The sequence below is a fragment of the Nycticebus coucang genome, chromosome 7 (assembly GCF_027406575.1).
Source record: "Nycticebus coucang isolate mNycCou1 chromosome 7, mNycCou1.pri, whole genome shotgun sequence".
Taxonomy (NCBI): Eukaryota; Metazoa; Chordata; class Mammalia; order Primates; family Lorisidae; genus Nycticebus; species Nycticebus coucang.
In genome coordinates, this window is record NC_069786.1 from 93,695,530 (window position 1) to 93,711,823 (window position 16,294).

General features: G+C 35.3%; 1 protein-coding gene across 2 annotated transcripts in view; it reads left to right on the forward strand.

Annotated features, from left to right (window-relative positions):
• CCDC150 (coiled-coil domain containing 150) overlaps positions 1–16,294 on the forward strand; it is a 108,329-nt gene that overhangs the window by 22,519 nt on the left and 69,516 nt on the right. For both annotated transcript variants that reach the window (XM_053598397.1, XM_053598398.1), the window contains exon 12: positions 503–571. In XM_053598397.1, coding sequence (XP_053454372.1) covers positions 503–571 — 69 coding nt within the window. The remainder of the gene's footprint in view (positions 1–502; positions 572–16,294) is intronic.

Here is a 16,294-nt window from a genome sequence, read left to right on the forward strand (position 1 = left end):
ATGCAAAAAAAGAAAAAAAAAGACAAGAAAAGCCAGATGTAGTTTGTCTGATTTGCCCATTAAAGAATCTTTAGGTGGCTTATCTATGCCTTTTGGCATGCAAAATAGTCTTGCCAAATAGTACAGTATATCCTCCTTTATACAGCATTAGGTTTTATGGTAACTAATAATCCACACATCCTCATGTTAGTTAAGGGGTCATATTTTAAAATTTGATTTCCCTTGAGAGAGTGGGACAGTAGAGGTTCAGGGGGAACAGCCCTGTTTCCTAGTTAGGAAGGAACTAGCAGAGTCTGACATGCAGACGTGTGTCTTTCTAATTTCAGGGCTATTTGTGAAGTCTGCTCTGCCTCAGAGACTCCCTGATTGGCCCCTTTTCTGAGAGGATGTACTATCTCTGCAGTGTAGGTATTAATTGACATGCAGGATGTGTCTGTTATAGAAGAGTCTGTTAGCTGCTGTAAAATTAACTCATTTCTTTTTTCCCCCCACTTTTGGGCAGGTTAATAACACAGAAAAAGAATTAGCACAGGAAAAATGCAATTTGGAAAAGGAATTAGCTCAAAACAAGGTATTCTACCTTTTATTTGTTGATATTATATTTCATTTCTTTATATTTTGCCGTCAACTGTATCTGATTTGTTAACGAGGAGAGATGGATGATTTTTGATGAATTTCAAGTTGTGGGAGCAAAGGGAGCCAGAAAGCTGGATGCACTCCAGTCATTACAACAGAAGGTTGCTTCTGGGGAATGTTTGCTTTTTGAGCATCTGGGGTTTGCTGTGAGTCATCACTGTCTCTGGCCCTAGGGTTCACTGAGCATTTTAGCCAGGAAATCTGAGAGTGGGCTAATGGGACTATGAGAGGCAAAGGGTTGATTGCTGACTATCCTGTTTTTAAATAAACTAACTTAGGCTTCCTAAGTATACCTATCAGCATGTACCGCTTTATCTTGGAGATACCCTTTTCTGGGTTTTAAAAAGTAGAATTTCCAGAGAAATAAAATCCTCATTAAAATAAAGCAAAAGTCAATCTTTAGAAAATTGTGTTTCAAAATTTGAGGATAGTAAGGTTGTGTATCCTTGTCATCTAGAGAATATATCTGGAGCATCAAGAAATATCAGTTTCTCTAGACAAGAAATCCAGCAATAGGTATGGGATAGTGATCAAATCTTGACTGTCTCTTTGCTTCCAGTTTGCCCAAATAGCGTTTGTATCACATATATACATATACATGTTTAATTTAACAATTGGAGAGAAGAGAAAAACTAGATACTGAGCCTGAATGCAAACATAAGTTACCAACAAGCTGGCAGGTGCCCCCTCTGGTTTAATCATTCATATCTAGTAATATGACAATAGTCTGCCCTAAATATCCTTGAATGAAGCTGACTTCCTGTGGAAAGGATTTTGCTGGTATCAATTTGGCCTTAAATATACTTTTGAAAATTAGGAAAATTGATGGCTACTATAAAATTCATTTATGTTTATTGTTTGAAAATGTTAATGAATGTTACAGGAGTAAGGCAGATAGTGAATATGTCTGGAATAAAAACAGCATGATTATTTTGCTTGTCTGATTTCATTTGTCTTAATATAGGCTGAGAATAAATTCATGGGGCTAAAAGATACTAAGATACTTCCTTGTTAGAGAGATTCTAATAAGCCAAATGATAATGCTTCTAAAGAATCTCATTTTATGATCTAAATTTATTTTAAACTGTATATCTTTTAAAAGCTGCGTTTTTTTAAAAGTAAGATTTATTGTTATAATTTACATACAGTAAAATTCACTCTGTTTGTAGTGTGCGGTTCTTTGAGTTTTGACACCCACGTGCACTTATGTAATCACCACAGCAATCAAAATACAAAACATTTCTATCATCCCAGAGAACTCCCTTGTGCCTGTTGGTAACCTCCGCTGCCATCTCAAGGCAACTACTACTTTTTCTGTCTCTAAAGTTGTATCTTTTCCAGAATGCCTTACAAATCCCACACAGTATGTAGCATTTTAAATCTAATTTCTTTCATTTAGCATACGAAATTCACCTACATTGTTGTTTGTATGACTATTTTGTGTTCCGTTGTATGTATATATCTCGGTTTCTTTATCCATTCACTGATTAAAAGACATTTAGGTTGTTTACAGATTTTTGAAATTGTGACTAAAGCCTATGTAAATATTCGCATATGCATCTATATTTTTCTCTGGGGTAAATATCAACAGTTGGATTTTGGGATCCTATCGTCAACATATGTTTACCATATGTTGGTCAACATAAGAAACTGCTCAACTGTTTTCCAAAGGATCTGTATGATCTTGCATTCTTGCCAATAAATTTAGGAGATCCTGTTTCTCTGTTTCTGCCACCACTTTGTGTTGTCAGTTCTTTCAGTTTTAGCCATTCTAATTGGTATATAATGGTACAGCATTATGGTTGTAATTTGCATTCTTCTGTGACTATTAATGATAAGCATCTTTTCATGTGCTTATTTGCCATTGCAAATTGAAGTATCTATTCAAATCTTTTAACCATTTTAAATCCAATTGCTTGTTTCCTTACTACTGAGTTTTCAGGGATTTTAAAACATACTCATAGTCTTAAGTAAAAATATCCTTATTATACAGATCTTTTTATCAGATAATTATTTCACAGATACTTTCTTCTATTGTATAGCCAATATTTTCATTTTCTTTCAACAACAAATTTTAAATTTAATGAAGTCGAATGATCAATTTAAAAAATTTTATGGACCATACTTTTTGTGCATGTTCCATATCTAAGAAATTTTGCCTAACCTAAGATCATCAAGATTTTCTTCTTTGTTATCCTCTAGAAGTCTTATAGTTTAAGGTTTTATAGTAGGTCTATGATCTATTTCAAGTTAATTTTTATGTATCTTGAAAGGTATAGTTCAAGGTTCATTTTATTTTTAGGTAGATGTCTAATTGTTCTAGTACCTTTTTATCAGTTGGTAGACATTCAGATTGTTTCTAATCTTGACTATTAATGATTCTATGAACATTTGTCTATAATTTTGGGGGGAATATATGTTTTCAATTGTGTTAGGTATAATCTAGGATGGTCATGTGGTAACTCCTAGTCTCTTATTTTGAGAAATTGCCAAACTGTTTTCCACAGTGCCTGTACCATTTTATAGTCACACCAGCAATATGTGAGAGTCTCAGTATCTCCACATCCTCACCAACACTAGTTATTATCCACATTTTTTTGAGGCAGAGTCTCATTATGTCACCCTCGATAGAGTGCTATGGCGTCACAGCTCACGGCAACTTCAAACTCTTGGACTTAAGCAATTCTCTTGCCTTAGCCTCCCAAGTAGCTGGGACTACAGCTACAACCACCACAACACCTGGCTATTGTTGTTGTTGTTGTTGTCACTGTTGTTTAGCAGGCCCGGGCTGGGTTTGAATCCACCAGCCCCAGTGCACGTGGCCAGCATCCTAACCACTGAGCTACAGGTGCCGATCCTACCCACATTTTTATGTGTGACATATCTCATTGTAGTATTTTAATTGAGTTTGAATTCACATAATTTAAAATTAAACTTTTAAAGTGAACAGTTCAGTGGTGTTTAGTACAGTCATGATGTTGTGCAACCACCGCCTTTATCTAGTTTCAAAATATTTTCATCACTCCAAAAGTAAACCCTTTTGCCCATTAAACACTCATTTCTACCTTTTCCCAGTCCCTGACAGCATCCAATCTTAATTTTTTCTTTATAATTTGCCTATTCTGGCTATTTCATGTTAACATAGCTATACTATATATGACCTTTTGTGTCTGCCTTCTTTCACTTAGCATACTGCTTTTGAGGTTCAGATGCACTATAGCATATACCAGTATTCCAGTCCTGTTTATGGCTCAGTAATAGTCCTTGTATTATGTGTGTATATGTATGTATACACAAACACATGCATATGCACACCACAGTTTATTTGTTCATCCATGGATGGACATTTGCATTATTTTCACCTTTTAGTTGTCATGATTAATGCTATCAGCCTCTATGTACACCTGTTTTCAATTATTTGGGATATATATAACTGGGAATGGAATTTCTGAGTCACATGGTAATTTTATGCTTAACATTCTGAGGAAAGTTTTCCATAGCACTAAACCATTTTACTTTCTCACCAGCAATGTAAAAGAGTTCCACTTTGTTCCACATCCTCATCAACATTTGTTATTTTTGGTTTTTGATTATAGCTATCCTAATGGGTATGAAGTGGTACCTCATTGTGGTTTTGATTTGCATTTCTCTAATGAATATTAATGATGAGCACCTTTTTATGTGGTTATTGGCCATTTGTGTGTCTTTTTTTGTATAATTTCCTTTTATGTACATATTTTTGGATTAATGTATTCTTCCTCTTTTAAAATATTAAAGGGGCAAGGTAGTTGATTGATTTTAAATCATTCTTGTTCTTTAATATAATAATGTAAATCAATAAACTTCTTTCTATGCATTATTTTAGCTGCATCCCACAAATTCTGATATTTTCAATATAGTTTGGGCTTGAAATATTTTCTAATTTCTTTACTGATGACTTCTCTTACTTATAGATTATATAGAATTGTGTTTAATTTTTGAATATTTGGTGATTTTTCTTTTTATCTTATTATTGATTTACATAATTTTGTTCCATTGTCACCAGAAGGCATATTGTATAACATTGTAGTCTTTTGAAATTAACTGAGACTTATTTTTGACGTAGCACATAAATTTATCTTGGTGAATATTCTGTCTGTACTTGAAAATAATGTTTATTTTGAGGTTGTTGCTGTATGCTCTATAGATGCTAAGCAGATCAAGGTGATTGGTAGTGTTGATTAAATATTATATATCCTTGATGATTTTCTGTCTAATTATTCTTTTAAACACCAAGAGAGATGTTTTAAAATGATGTGTATGGATTTGCCTATTTCTTCTTTTGGTGTACCAGATTTTTCTTTATGTATTTTTTTTTTCTATTTTCAGAATGTTAGAGGACATTTTTTGTTTACATACTTTGTTTTTGTACAGATTGAGTCAAAGTTTTACATGTGAATGTGCCCTTCCCCCAGATAGTGTGCATCATACCTACCAGGTGTGAATAGGAGGGAATTACCCATTCCGTCCTCCCCACTCCAGCTGGATTTTGATTCAGCTGAGATTTACTTCCATATGTGCACCTAAGTGTTGATCGACATGTGCACTCAGTTCCCAGTTGGTATTGAGTACATGTGTTTGTTTCTCCATTCTTGTGATGTTTTATTAAAAAAATGGTTTCCAGTTCCCTCCAAGTTGTCCAAAAAGATACTAGATCACCAATTTTTTTATGTCTGAGTAATACTCCATAGTATGCATATATCACATTTTATTTATCCATTCATGTGTTGGTAGGCGCTATGGTTTGTTGATGGGAAAAAAGCCATACTCTATAAAATAATTTAAAGTGGATTATTCTGAGCCACATTTGAGGACCATGACCCATAGCCACACACAAGAGGACTTGAGCAAGTGGAGTTGTGGTGGTGGGGGTTACAGTTCTGTTGTATGCATCTTAGAGAGACAGGAATTACAGGTGAGGTAATAAATTAATATATGGAAAACATACATTGGTTTAGCTCAAAAAAGTTTAGCTAAAAAGTTTAGCTCAAATTATAAACATCTGGAAGGGGGTTGCTTACAGGTTGTAGGTAGGTTTAAAGATTCTTTAGCTGACAATTGGCTGAAAGAGTTAGGCTTTGTTTAAGACCAAGAGTCAGTGAAAAGGAATGTTTAAGATAAAGTCTGTTCATCAGAGACAAAGTACTGACAGACTCAAGAGGTTTGTTGTGTACAGTGAGGACCTGCAAGTAAGTCTTGAATAGCCTTAGGCCTGTTAATGAGTCACAGAGGATATCTCTAAGAAGGGAACGGGGGCATGATGAGGCATGTCTGGTCCACTTTCTCATGGCAAGCAACTCACTTTGAGGGATTTTTTTGGCCAAGAGGGGGTCCAGTCAGTCACCCACTTAAGGGGAACCTTAAGATTTTATTTTAGTTCACAGATTGTTACCACATCTTTGCAATTGTGAATTGTGCTGCTATAAACATTTGAGTGCAGGTGTCCTTTTTATAAAATGACCTTTTTTCCTTTGGGTATATACCCAGCAGTGGGGTTGCTTGTTCAAATGGTATATTTACTTTAAGTTCTTTGAGGTATCTCCATACTTCTTTGCAGTCCCACCAACAATGAATAAGAGTTCCTTTCTCTCTGCATCCATACCAGCATCTGTTGTTTTGGGACTTTTTAATTTAAGCCATTCTCATTAGAGTTAAATGATATCTCTTTGTGGTTTTGATTTGCATTTCCCTAATGATTTTAGATATTGAGCATTTTTTCATGAGTTTGTTGGCCATTAGTTTATCTTCATGTGAAAAGTTTCTGTTCATGTCTTTTGCTGAATTTTTAATGAGGTTGTTTGATTGTTTCTTACTAATTTGCTTGAGTTCTTTGTAGATTGTCAGACCCTTATCAAATGTACAGCATACAAATATTTTCTCCCATTCTGTGAGCTATCTATTCGCTCTTTTGCTTGCATACTTGGCTGTGTAGAAGCTTTTTAATTTAATCAGATTCTATTTATTTTTGTTGCTGCTGAGATTGCTTTTGGGGTCTTCTTCACAAATTCTTTGCCTTGTCCTATATGTACATATCTACAAGAGTTTTTCTAACATATTTAGGATTCTTTTTTTGTTTTTTTTTTCTTTTTTGAGAAAGAGTCTTACTCTGTCACCCTGGGTAGAGTGTCATGGCATCATCATAGCTCACAGCAACCTCAAACTTTTGGGCTCACACAATCCTCTTGCCTTAGCTTTCCAAGTAGCTGTAACTACAGGTGCCCACCACAACATCTGCCTAGTTTTTCTATTTTTAGTAGAGACAGGCATCTTGCTCTTGCTCAGGCTGATCTCAAACTCCAGAGATCAAGCAACCTACCCACCTCAGCCTGCAAGTGTGCTAGGATTTCAGATGTGAGCCACCACACTTGCCTATTCTTTTAGGATTCTTGAAGTGTCTGTTTTAGGTTTAAGTCTTTTATCCATATCATAGTAAGTTAATTTTTTTTTTTTTTGAGTGATAAGAGGGGTGATCCTTTTCAATCTTTTATATGTGGTGGTCCAGTTTTCCCAGCACCATTTATTGAACAGGGATTCTTTTCCCCAGTGTATGTTTTTGTCTTTTTTGTCAAAAATCAGATGAGAATATGAGGATGATTTCATCTCTGGGTTTTCTGTTCTGATCCACAGGTCTCTGTCTCTGTTTCTGTGCGAGTACCACACTGTTTTGGTTACGGTAGCCTTGTAGTATAGCTTGAAATCTGGTAAGGGCATACCTCCTGCTTTGTTCTTATTAGTGTAAGGTTGCCCTGGCTATTGGGGGGAGGTCCTTTCTGATTCTAAATGGAGGATAGAACTACTTTTTCCAGATCTGCAAAAAATGGCATTTGTATTTTAATGGGAATTATACTGAGTTTATAAATCACTTTAGGAAGTGTAGACATTTTAACAATGTTGATTCTGTCTATTCATGAGCATGATACTTGTCCTCTGCAATGTCTTTCCTCAGCGTTTCATAATTCTCCCTATAGAGGTCTTTAAAGTCTTTGTTAAGTATATTCCTAGGTATTTTATTTCTTTGCTGCTTCTGAGAAAGGTATTGTGTCTTTTATTTGATTCTCAGCTTGACTGTTGTTGGCATCTATGAAAGCTACTGATTTGTGTACATTGATTTGGTAGCCTGAGACTTTACTGAATTTATTTACCAATTCCAGGAGTCTTTTGTTTGAATTTTTGGATTTTTCCAGCTATAAGATCACATTATCAGCAAAGAGTGATAATTTGACCTCTTCTTTCCCCATTTGGATCCCCTTGATTTCCTTCTCTTGCCTGTTTGCTCTGGGTAGGACTTTCAGCACTGTTATACAGAAGTGGAGATAGTGGATAAACTTACATGGTTCTAGTTCTAGGTGGGAATGCTTTCAATTTTTCCCCATTCAATATGATGTTGGCTGTGAATTTGTCATTTATGGCCTTTATAATTTTAAGGTAAGTTCTATCTATGCCTGTATTGTTAAGTGTTCTTATCATAAAAAGTTGCTGAATTTATTTGAATGCCTTTTCTGAATCTATTGAAAGGATCACACAGTCCTTGTTTTTGTATCTATTTATGTGGTGGAATGCATTTAGAGATTTGCATACATCGAGCCATCCCTGCATCTCTGGGATGAAGCCCACTAGTTCATGATGAACTTTTTTATTTTTTTGATGTATAGCTGGATTTTGCTGGCTAAGATTTTACTGAGAATTTTTGCATCTATATTCATAAGCGATATTGGCCTGTTGTCTTCTTTTTTAGTTGTGTCCTTTCCTGGCTTGGGTATCAAAGTGATATTAGCTTCATAGAACAATTTAGGGAGGATTGCTTCCTTCTCAATGTTAAGGAATAATATCTGTAGTATAGCTACAAGCTCTTCTTTATAGGTTTGGTAAAATTCAGATGTTAAACTGTCCGTTACAGGACTTTTTTTTCTTGGAAGTTATTTTTATTGCTGCTTTCATTTTGGTGCTTGATATTGGTCTGTTGAGGAGTTCTATATCTTCCTGATTGAGCCTAGGGAGGTTGTGTGCTTCCAAAAATTTGTCCATTTCCTCCACATTTTCAAGATTGTGAGCATAGATATTTTTATAGTATTTTATAGTATATATATATATAAAGTTTTTATATATAGATATTTTTATATTTTTCATTTTTAATTGAGGTTATTATTTTTAATTGAGGTTATTAGAATCCTTTCTTTTCCATTTCTGATTAATATAGCCAGAGGCTTGCCTATTTTGTTTATCTTTTCAAAGAACCAACCTTTTACTTCATTAATCTTCTATAAAGTTGTTTTGTTCTAGATTTCAGTCTTCGAAACAAATGGTGTGGGATAATTGGATATTAATTTGGGGAGTATTGAAATCTCAGTAATACAATGTATTGTATATTTTTTTATATACAATAAGTCCAAGAACTAGAACATTAAGTGAAATGCCAATGTATAACAAAACCATTTTTTTCCTAATCACTATTATGACAAAACAATATTGAATGAAATGACATTGTCCAAGGACCTGCTGTCCATCATTTCACTTAAAGTCACAGTTTCCAAGGACCTATTGATGACATTGAGGATTTATTGTATAAGAGTGTGCCACCTGCAAATGGAGATGGCTTTTTCAATTTTGCTGCCTTTTTTTTTTTTCTCTTATTTAATTACCTGGGCTAGAACCTTCAGTTCAATGTTCAATAGAAGTGAAAGCAGACATCCTTGTCTTGATTCTGATCTTAAGGGGAAAGTTTTTAGTTTGTCATCATTTGGTGTGGTTTTAGGGGGGTTTATAAATGCCCTTTATGAAGTTGAGGAAATTCTCATCTCTTTTTAGTTTGTTTTGGGAATTTTTATTATGAAATTGTGTTAAATTTTATGAAACCCATTTTTCTATGTCTATGTAGGCCATCTTGTGCATTTTGTCCTTGATTCTATTACTATGGTGAGTTATATTGATTTTAAATGTAAAACTAAGCTTATGTTTCTTGGACAAAGTTTATTTGGTCATGGTGTCCTTTTTTTTTTTTTTTTTTTTTTTTTTTTTTCAGTTTTTGGCTGGGGCTGGGTTTGAACCCACCACCTCTGGCATATGGGGCCAGTGCTCTACTCCTTTGAGCCACAGGCGCCACCCCATGGTGTCCTTTTTTATACGTCGTTGGATTTGGCTTGCTAGTATTTTGTTGAGATTTTTATAGATCCCTATATTCATAAAGGATATTGTTCTATAGTTCTCTTTACTTTTTTTTTTTTTAAGGTAAAGGAGTCCTTTATTGTCCTGTAGTATTTATTAACGATTTGTTCTTTTCTTACTTGCTATAATATTTAAAATCATTCATACACGGAACAATATATTGAGATGAAAGAATGTGCTGTATTTTTCTTTTCAAAATTTTTGGTAAAGCTTCATATATATATATTTTTTCTCCTTTTTTAAATTGAGGGTACAAAGAATTAGGTTACAATGTTTGCATTTGTTACAAATAGGTAAAGTCCCTCTTATAATTGTGTCCCACCCCCAAGAGATGTGCCATCCACCCTAATATTGTGCCCATTAAGTGGGAACACCCCTATTCCCCCTTCTCCCCTCTCCTTGCTCCCTCATTCTCCCACTCACCACCTTAAATTGATTTGAGTTTTTATCTTATGTGGGTGTGTAATAGATCCTCTGTTGGTGTCATATTAGAATTGAGTACATTGGATTCTTGCTTCTCCATTCTTGTGATACTTTACTAAGAAGAATCAACTCCACCCTGGTTAATACAAAAGATGTAAAGTCTCCATCTTTTTTAATGGATGAATAGTGTTCCATGGTATACATATACCATAGCTTGGTGGGCATTTAGGTTGTTTCTACATTTTGGCAATTGTAAATTGAGCTGCAATAAATGGTCCAGTGCAAATGTCCTTATGATGAAAGGATTTTTTTTTTTCTTCTAGTAGGTGCCTAGTAATGGGATTGCAGGATCAAATGGAAGGTCTAATTTGAGTTCTTTAAGGATTCTCCCTACTTTCTTCCAAAAAGGTTATATTAGTTTGTAGTCCCACCAGCAGTGTAAAAGTGTTCCCTTCTCTCCACATCCACACTAGCATCTACTGCTTTGACACTTGTAATGTGGGCTATTCTCACTGGGATTAGGTAATATCTCAGGGTGGTTTTGATTTGCATTTCTCTGATGATCAGGGATAATGAGCATTTTTTCAAATGTTTGTTAGCCCTTTATCTGTCTTCCTCAGAGAAGGTTCTGTTCTTGCCTGATGATAAATGGGATTGTTTGCTTGTTTTTTGTTGATTAATTTGAGCTCTCTTTAGTTTCTAGTCATCAACCCTTTGTCAGAGTCATACCCTGAAAATATCTTTTCCCATTCCAAATGTTGTCTTTTTGTTTTACTTGTGCCCTTAGCTGTACAAAAGCTTTAATTAAGTCCTGTTTGTTTATTTTTGTTCTTGTGATTGCCACTGAAGTCTTTTGTCATAAAATCTTTCCCCAGTCCAACATCATCAAGAGTTTTTCCTATTCTTTCTTCTAACATTTTTATAGTTTCATGTCTTAGATTTAAATCTTTTATCCATCTTGACTCAGTTTTTGCCAGTGGTGAAAGTTGTGGGTCCAGTTTCAGTCTTTTATGTGTGGTTATCCAGTTCCCCCAGTACCATTTGTTGCATAGAGATTCTTTTCCTAACTGTATGCTTTTGTTTAGTTTATCAAAAGTCAGATGGCAAGTAGAGACTTCTTTCATCTCTTGGTTTTCTATTCTGTTCCATATGTCTATGACTCTATTTTTGTGCCAATACTGTACTGTTTTGATCACTGTGAACTTGCAATATAGCCCAAAGTGTGGTAGAGTGATGTATCCGGCTTCATTTTTATTACTAAGAATAGCCTTGGCTTTATGGTTTTGTTTTTTTTTTCTTGTTCCATACAAAACAAAGTGCTATTTTTTCCGTTCTTCAAAGTCTGATGTTGGTATTTTAATGGGCATTGTATTGAATCTGTAGATTGCTTTGGGTAGAATAGACATTTTGACAATATTGATTCTTCCCAGCCAAGAGCATGGTATATTCCTTCATTTGCTAATGCCTTCTGCACTTCTCTCAGGGTTTCATAATTCTCTTTGTAAAGATCCTTCACCTCTTTTGTTAGGTATATTCTGAAGTATTTCATTTTCTTCGAAGCTACTGTGAATGGAATTATGTCTTTGATTAGCTTCTCAACTTGGGTGTTATTGGTGTATATAAAGCTACTGATTTGTAGACAGATTTTATACCCTGAGACATTACTGTATTTCCTGATCACTTCCAGGAGTTTTGTGGTTGAATCTCTGAAGAGAGTTTGACCTCTTCTGCCCCCATTTGGATGCCCTTTATATCTTTCTCTTGCCTGATTGCATTAGTTAGAATTTCCAGCACAATGTTGAATAAAATAGTGGTGATAGTGGACATCTTTGGTTCCAGTTCTAAGTGGAAAAGCTTTAAGTTTTACTCCATTCAGTATAATGTTAGCTGTAAGTTTGTCATAGATGACTTCAGTCAGCTTAAGTGCCACCTATTTCTGTTTTCTTAAGTATTCTTGTTAGAAAGGATGCTGAATTTTGTCAAATGTTTTTTCTGCATCTATTGAGAGGATCATATGATCTTTGTTTTTGCTTCTGTTGATATGGTGAATTACATTAATGGATTTGCATATCTTAAACTAGCCTTGCATCCCTTGGATGAAGCCTAATTAATCATGATGTAAATTTTTTTTAATGTGTAGCTGCACTCAGTTAACATTTTGTTGAGTATTTTTGCATTGATATTCATTTGTGAAATTGGTCTGTAGTTCTCCTTTTTAGATGGGTCCTTTCCTGGTTTTAGAATCAAGGTAATGTTTGCTTCATAGAAAATATTGAGGAAGATTCCTTCCTTCTCAATGCTTTGGAATAGGTTCTTCAGTATAGGTACAGGCTCATCTTTGAAGGTGTGATAGGATTTTGATGTGAAGCCGTCTGGTCCCAGGCTTTGGTTGTTGTTGTTGGAAGCTATTTTATTGTTTCTGCAATCTTGGTGCTTGACATTGGTCTATTCAAGAGATCTATTTCTTCCTGTTTAAGTCTAGGGAAAGGGTGTGATTTGATGTATTGGTCCATTTCCTCCACAATGTCCAATTTCTGGGCATAGAGTTTTTCGTAATAGTCAGAAATGATCTCTTGTGGTATCAGTTGTTATTTCCCACTTTTTGTTTCTGATTAAGGTTATTAAAGATCTTTTCTATTTCTGGTTAATCTGGCCAGTGGTTTATGAACTTCATCTTATTGCAGAATCAACTTTTTGTTTCTTTAATTTTCTGAATGATTCTTCTGTTTTCAATTTCATTTATTTCTGATTTAATTTTGGTTATTTCTTTTCTTCTGCTAAGTTTGGCGTTAGATTGCTCTTCCTTTTCCATTTCTTTAAGATGATTCATTAGATTGTTGATGTATTCTTACTGTTTTTCAGATGTAGGCATCCAATGCAATAAATTTCCCTCTTAGGACTGCTTTTGCAGAGTCCCACAGGTTTTGGTGGCTTGTGTCTCCATTGTTATTATGCTCAAGGAAATTAATTATTTCCTCTTTTATCTCTTCATTGACCCAACTGACATTCACCATAAGGTTGTTTAGTTTCCATGCCTTTGTGTGGGGATGAAAATTTTTGTTGTAGTTGAGTTCCACCTTTATTGCCTTATGGTATGAGAAGATACAAGGTATAATTTATATTCTTTTGGTTTTGTTGAGGTTTTATTTGTGTCCTAGGATATGATCTATTTTGGAGACTGTTCCATGGGCTGACAAGAAGAATGTATATTCTTTACCTTTGGGATGGTGAGTTCCGTATATGTCTAAAGCACAGTTGTTCTGGGGTCACGTTTAAGACCCTTGTATCTTTGTTTAGTTTCTGTCTAGAGGATCTGTCCAGCTCTGTAAGGGGCCCTTTACTATTATAGTATTGTAACACATCATATTACTCAGACCCATTAAGATCTGTTTTATAAATCTGGGAGCAGTTAAGTTGGGTGCATAAATATTTAGAATTGAAATGTTCTCTTGTTAAATTGTTCCCTTGGCCAGTATAAAGTGTCCAGCTTTGTCTTTTTTGAATTTAGTTGCTTCAAATCTACTTGTGTCTGAGAATAAGATTGCAACCCCTCCTTTCTTCTGATTTCCATTTCCCTGAAATATTGTTTTCAGTATTTCCCTGAAATATTGCTAAGTATGTTTCCTGTAGACAGCATATGGATGGCTTGTGCTTTTTCATCCAATCAGCAAGCCTGTGCCTCTTCAGTGGGGAATTCAATGCATTAACATTTATTGAGAAAATTGATAAGTATGCTGAAGTTCTATTCATCTTATTTTATGAAAGTCCATCTTTCTTAGTTTCATCTTTTGAGTTACTGCGGAAGCTAAGTTTTGTCTGTTAGTTTCTTGGTGTTTAGTTTGCTGGTGTTCCCTTGTTATGGTCAGTGTGAATAGGTCTAAGTATTTTCTGTAGAGCTGGTCTTGTGGCAAGCTTCCTCAAAGTTTGCATATCAGTAGAAGATTTTATTTCTCTATTAATTTTAAAGCTTAGCTTAGCAGGATATAGAACTCTGGGCTGAAAATTGTTTTGTTTAAGAAGGTTAAAGGTAGATGACCATTTTCTTCTGGCCTGAAATTTTTTATTTGAGAAGTCCTTGGTCACCCTGATGGATTTTCCCTTATTGGTCAATTAGCACTTACTCCTGGCTGCTTGTAGAATTTTCTCTTTAGTCTTGACTTTGGACAGGTTAATGACAGTGTGTCTTGGAGAAGCTCTGTTTGAGTTGAGATGACCTGAGGTTCGATATCCCTCTGAAAGGAGTGTGTTGGAGTCTTTGGTGATACTTGGGGAATTTTCATTTATGATATCCTCCAGTAGGGCTTCCATTCCTTTAAGCATTCTTCTTTCTTTTCTGGGATACCTATAATTCATATGTTTGAATGTTTCATGAAGTTCCATAATTCTCTCAGTAAATGTTCTGCTTTCTCTCTCTTCTTTTGTGCCCTTTTAACTACCTGTGTTAGCTCAAGAACTTATTCTCTAGCACTGAGATTCTTTCTTCTGCACAGTCTAATCTGTTATTGATACCTTCTACTGCATCTTTAAGTTCCCTGATTGACTGCTTCAATGCCTTAAGGTGTGTTATGTCCTTTACATATTCTTCATATCTTTCATCCCTTATTTCGTTCTGTTTTTGGATTTTCCTTTTAGTTATTTTCTTCTTTCTCAGAAATTTCCTTCATTGTTTTAACATTCACATTTTAAATTCCCTTTCTATCATATCTAGCGTTTCTATATAGCTGGAATCCTCTCAGGAGCTACCTCATAATCCCTTGTGGGGGTTGCTCTGTTCTGGTTTTTCATCTTGCCAGAATTTTTCTGCTGTTTCTTCCTCATGAGTATTTTCTTTTTGTCTGTTTTTTTGCCCTACTTTTTCCTTTCACTTTCTTTTTTTTTTTTTTATTAAATCATAGCTGTGTACATCAATATGATCATGGGGCACAATACACTTGTTTCATAGAATATTTGACACATTTTCATCTCATTAGTTGACATAGCCCTCCTGGCATTTTCTTAGTTACTTTGCCAAGACATTTACATTCCACATTTGCCAAGGCTCACATGTACCCTTGTAAGATGCACCACAGGTGTGATCCTTTCAATCCCCCCCCCTACCCAACTCCCCCCTCCATCCCCATGCTTTCCCCCTTCCCCCTGTTCTTAGGTTGTAACTGGGTTATAGCTTCCATGTGAAGGTCCTAAGTTAGTTTCATAGTAGGGGTGAATACATTGGATATTTTTTCTTCCATTCTTGAGACACTTTACTGAGAAGAATATGTTCCAGCTCCATCCATGTAAACAAGAAAGAGGTAAAGTCTCCATCTTTCTTCAAGGCTGCATAGTATTCCATGGTGTACATATACCACAATTTGTTAATCCATTCGTGGATCTATGGGCACTTGGGTTTTTTCCATGACTTAGCAATTATGAATAGGGCTGCAATAAAGATTCTGGTACAAATATCTTTGTTATGATGTGGTTTTTGGTTTTCTGGGTATATGCCCAGCAGAGGAATTACAGGATTGAATGGCAGATCTATTTTTAGATCTCTGAGTGTTCTCCATATATCTTTCCAAAAGGAATGTATTAATTTGCATTCCCACCAGCAGTGCAGAAGTGTTCCCTTTTCTCCATATCCACACCAACATCTCTGCTCTTGAGATTTTGTGATATAGGCTAGTCTCACTGGAGTTAGATGATATCTCAAAGTAGTTTTGATTTGCATTTCTCTGATGATTAAAGATGATGAGCATTTTTTCATATGTCTGAAGGCCGCTCGCCTGTCTTCTTCGGAGAAGTTTCTTTTCAATTCTCTTGCCCAGCCTGTGATGGTATCCCTTGTTCTTTTCTTGCTCATGCGTTTGAGTTCTTTGTGGATTCTGGTTATTAAACCTTTGTCAGAGACATAACCAGCAAATATCTTCTCCCATTCTGAGGGCTGTTTGCTTGCTTTACTTACTGTGTTCTTGGCTGTGCAGAAGCTTTTTAGTTTGATCAAGTCCCAAAAGTATATTTTTGAAGCTGCTTCAATCGCCCGGGGGGTCCTTCTCAT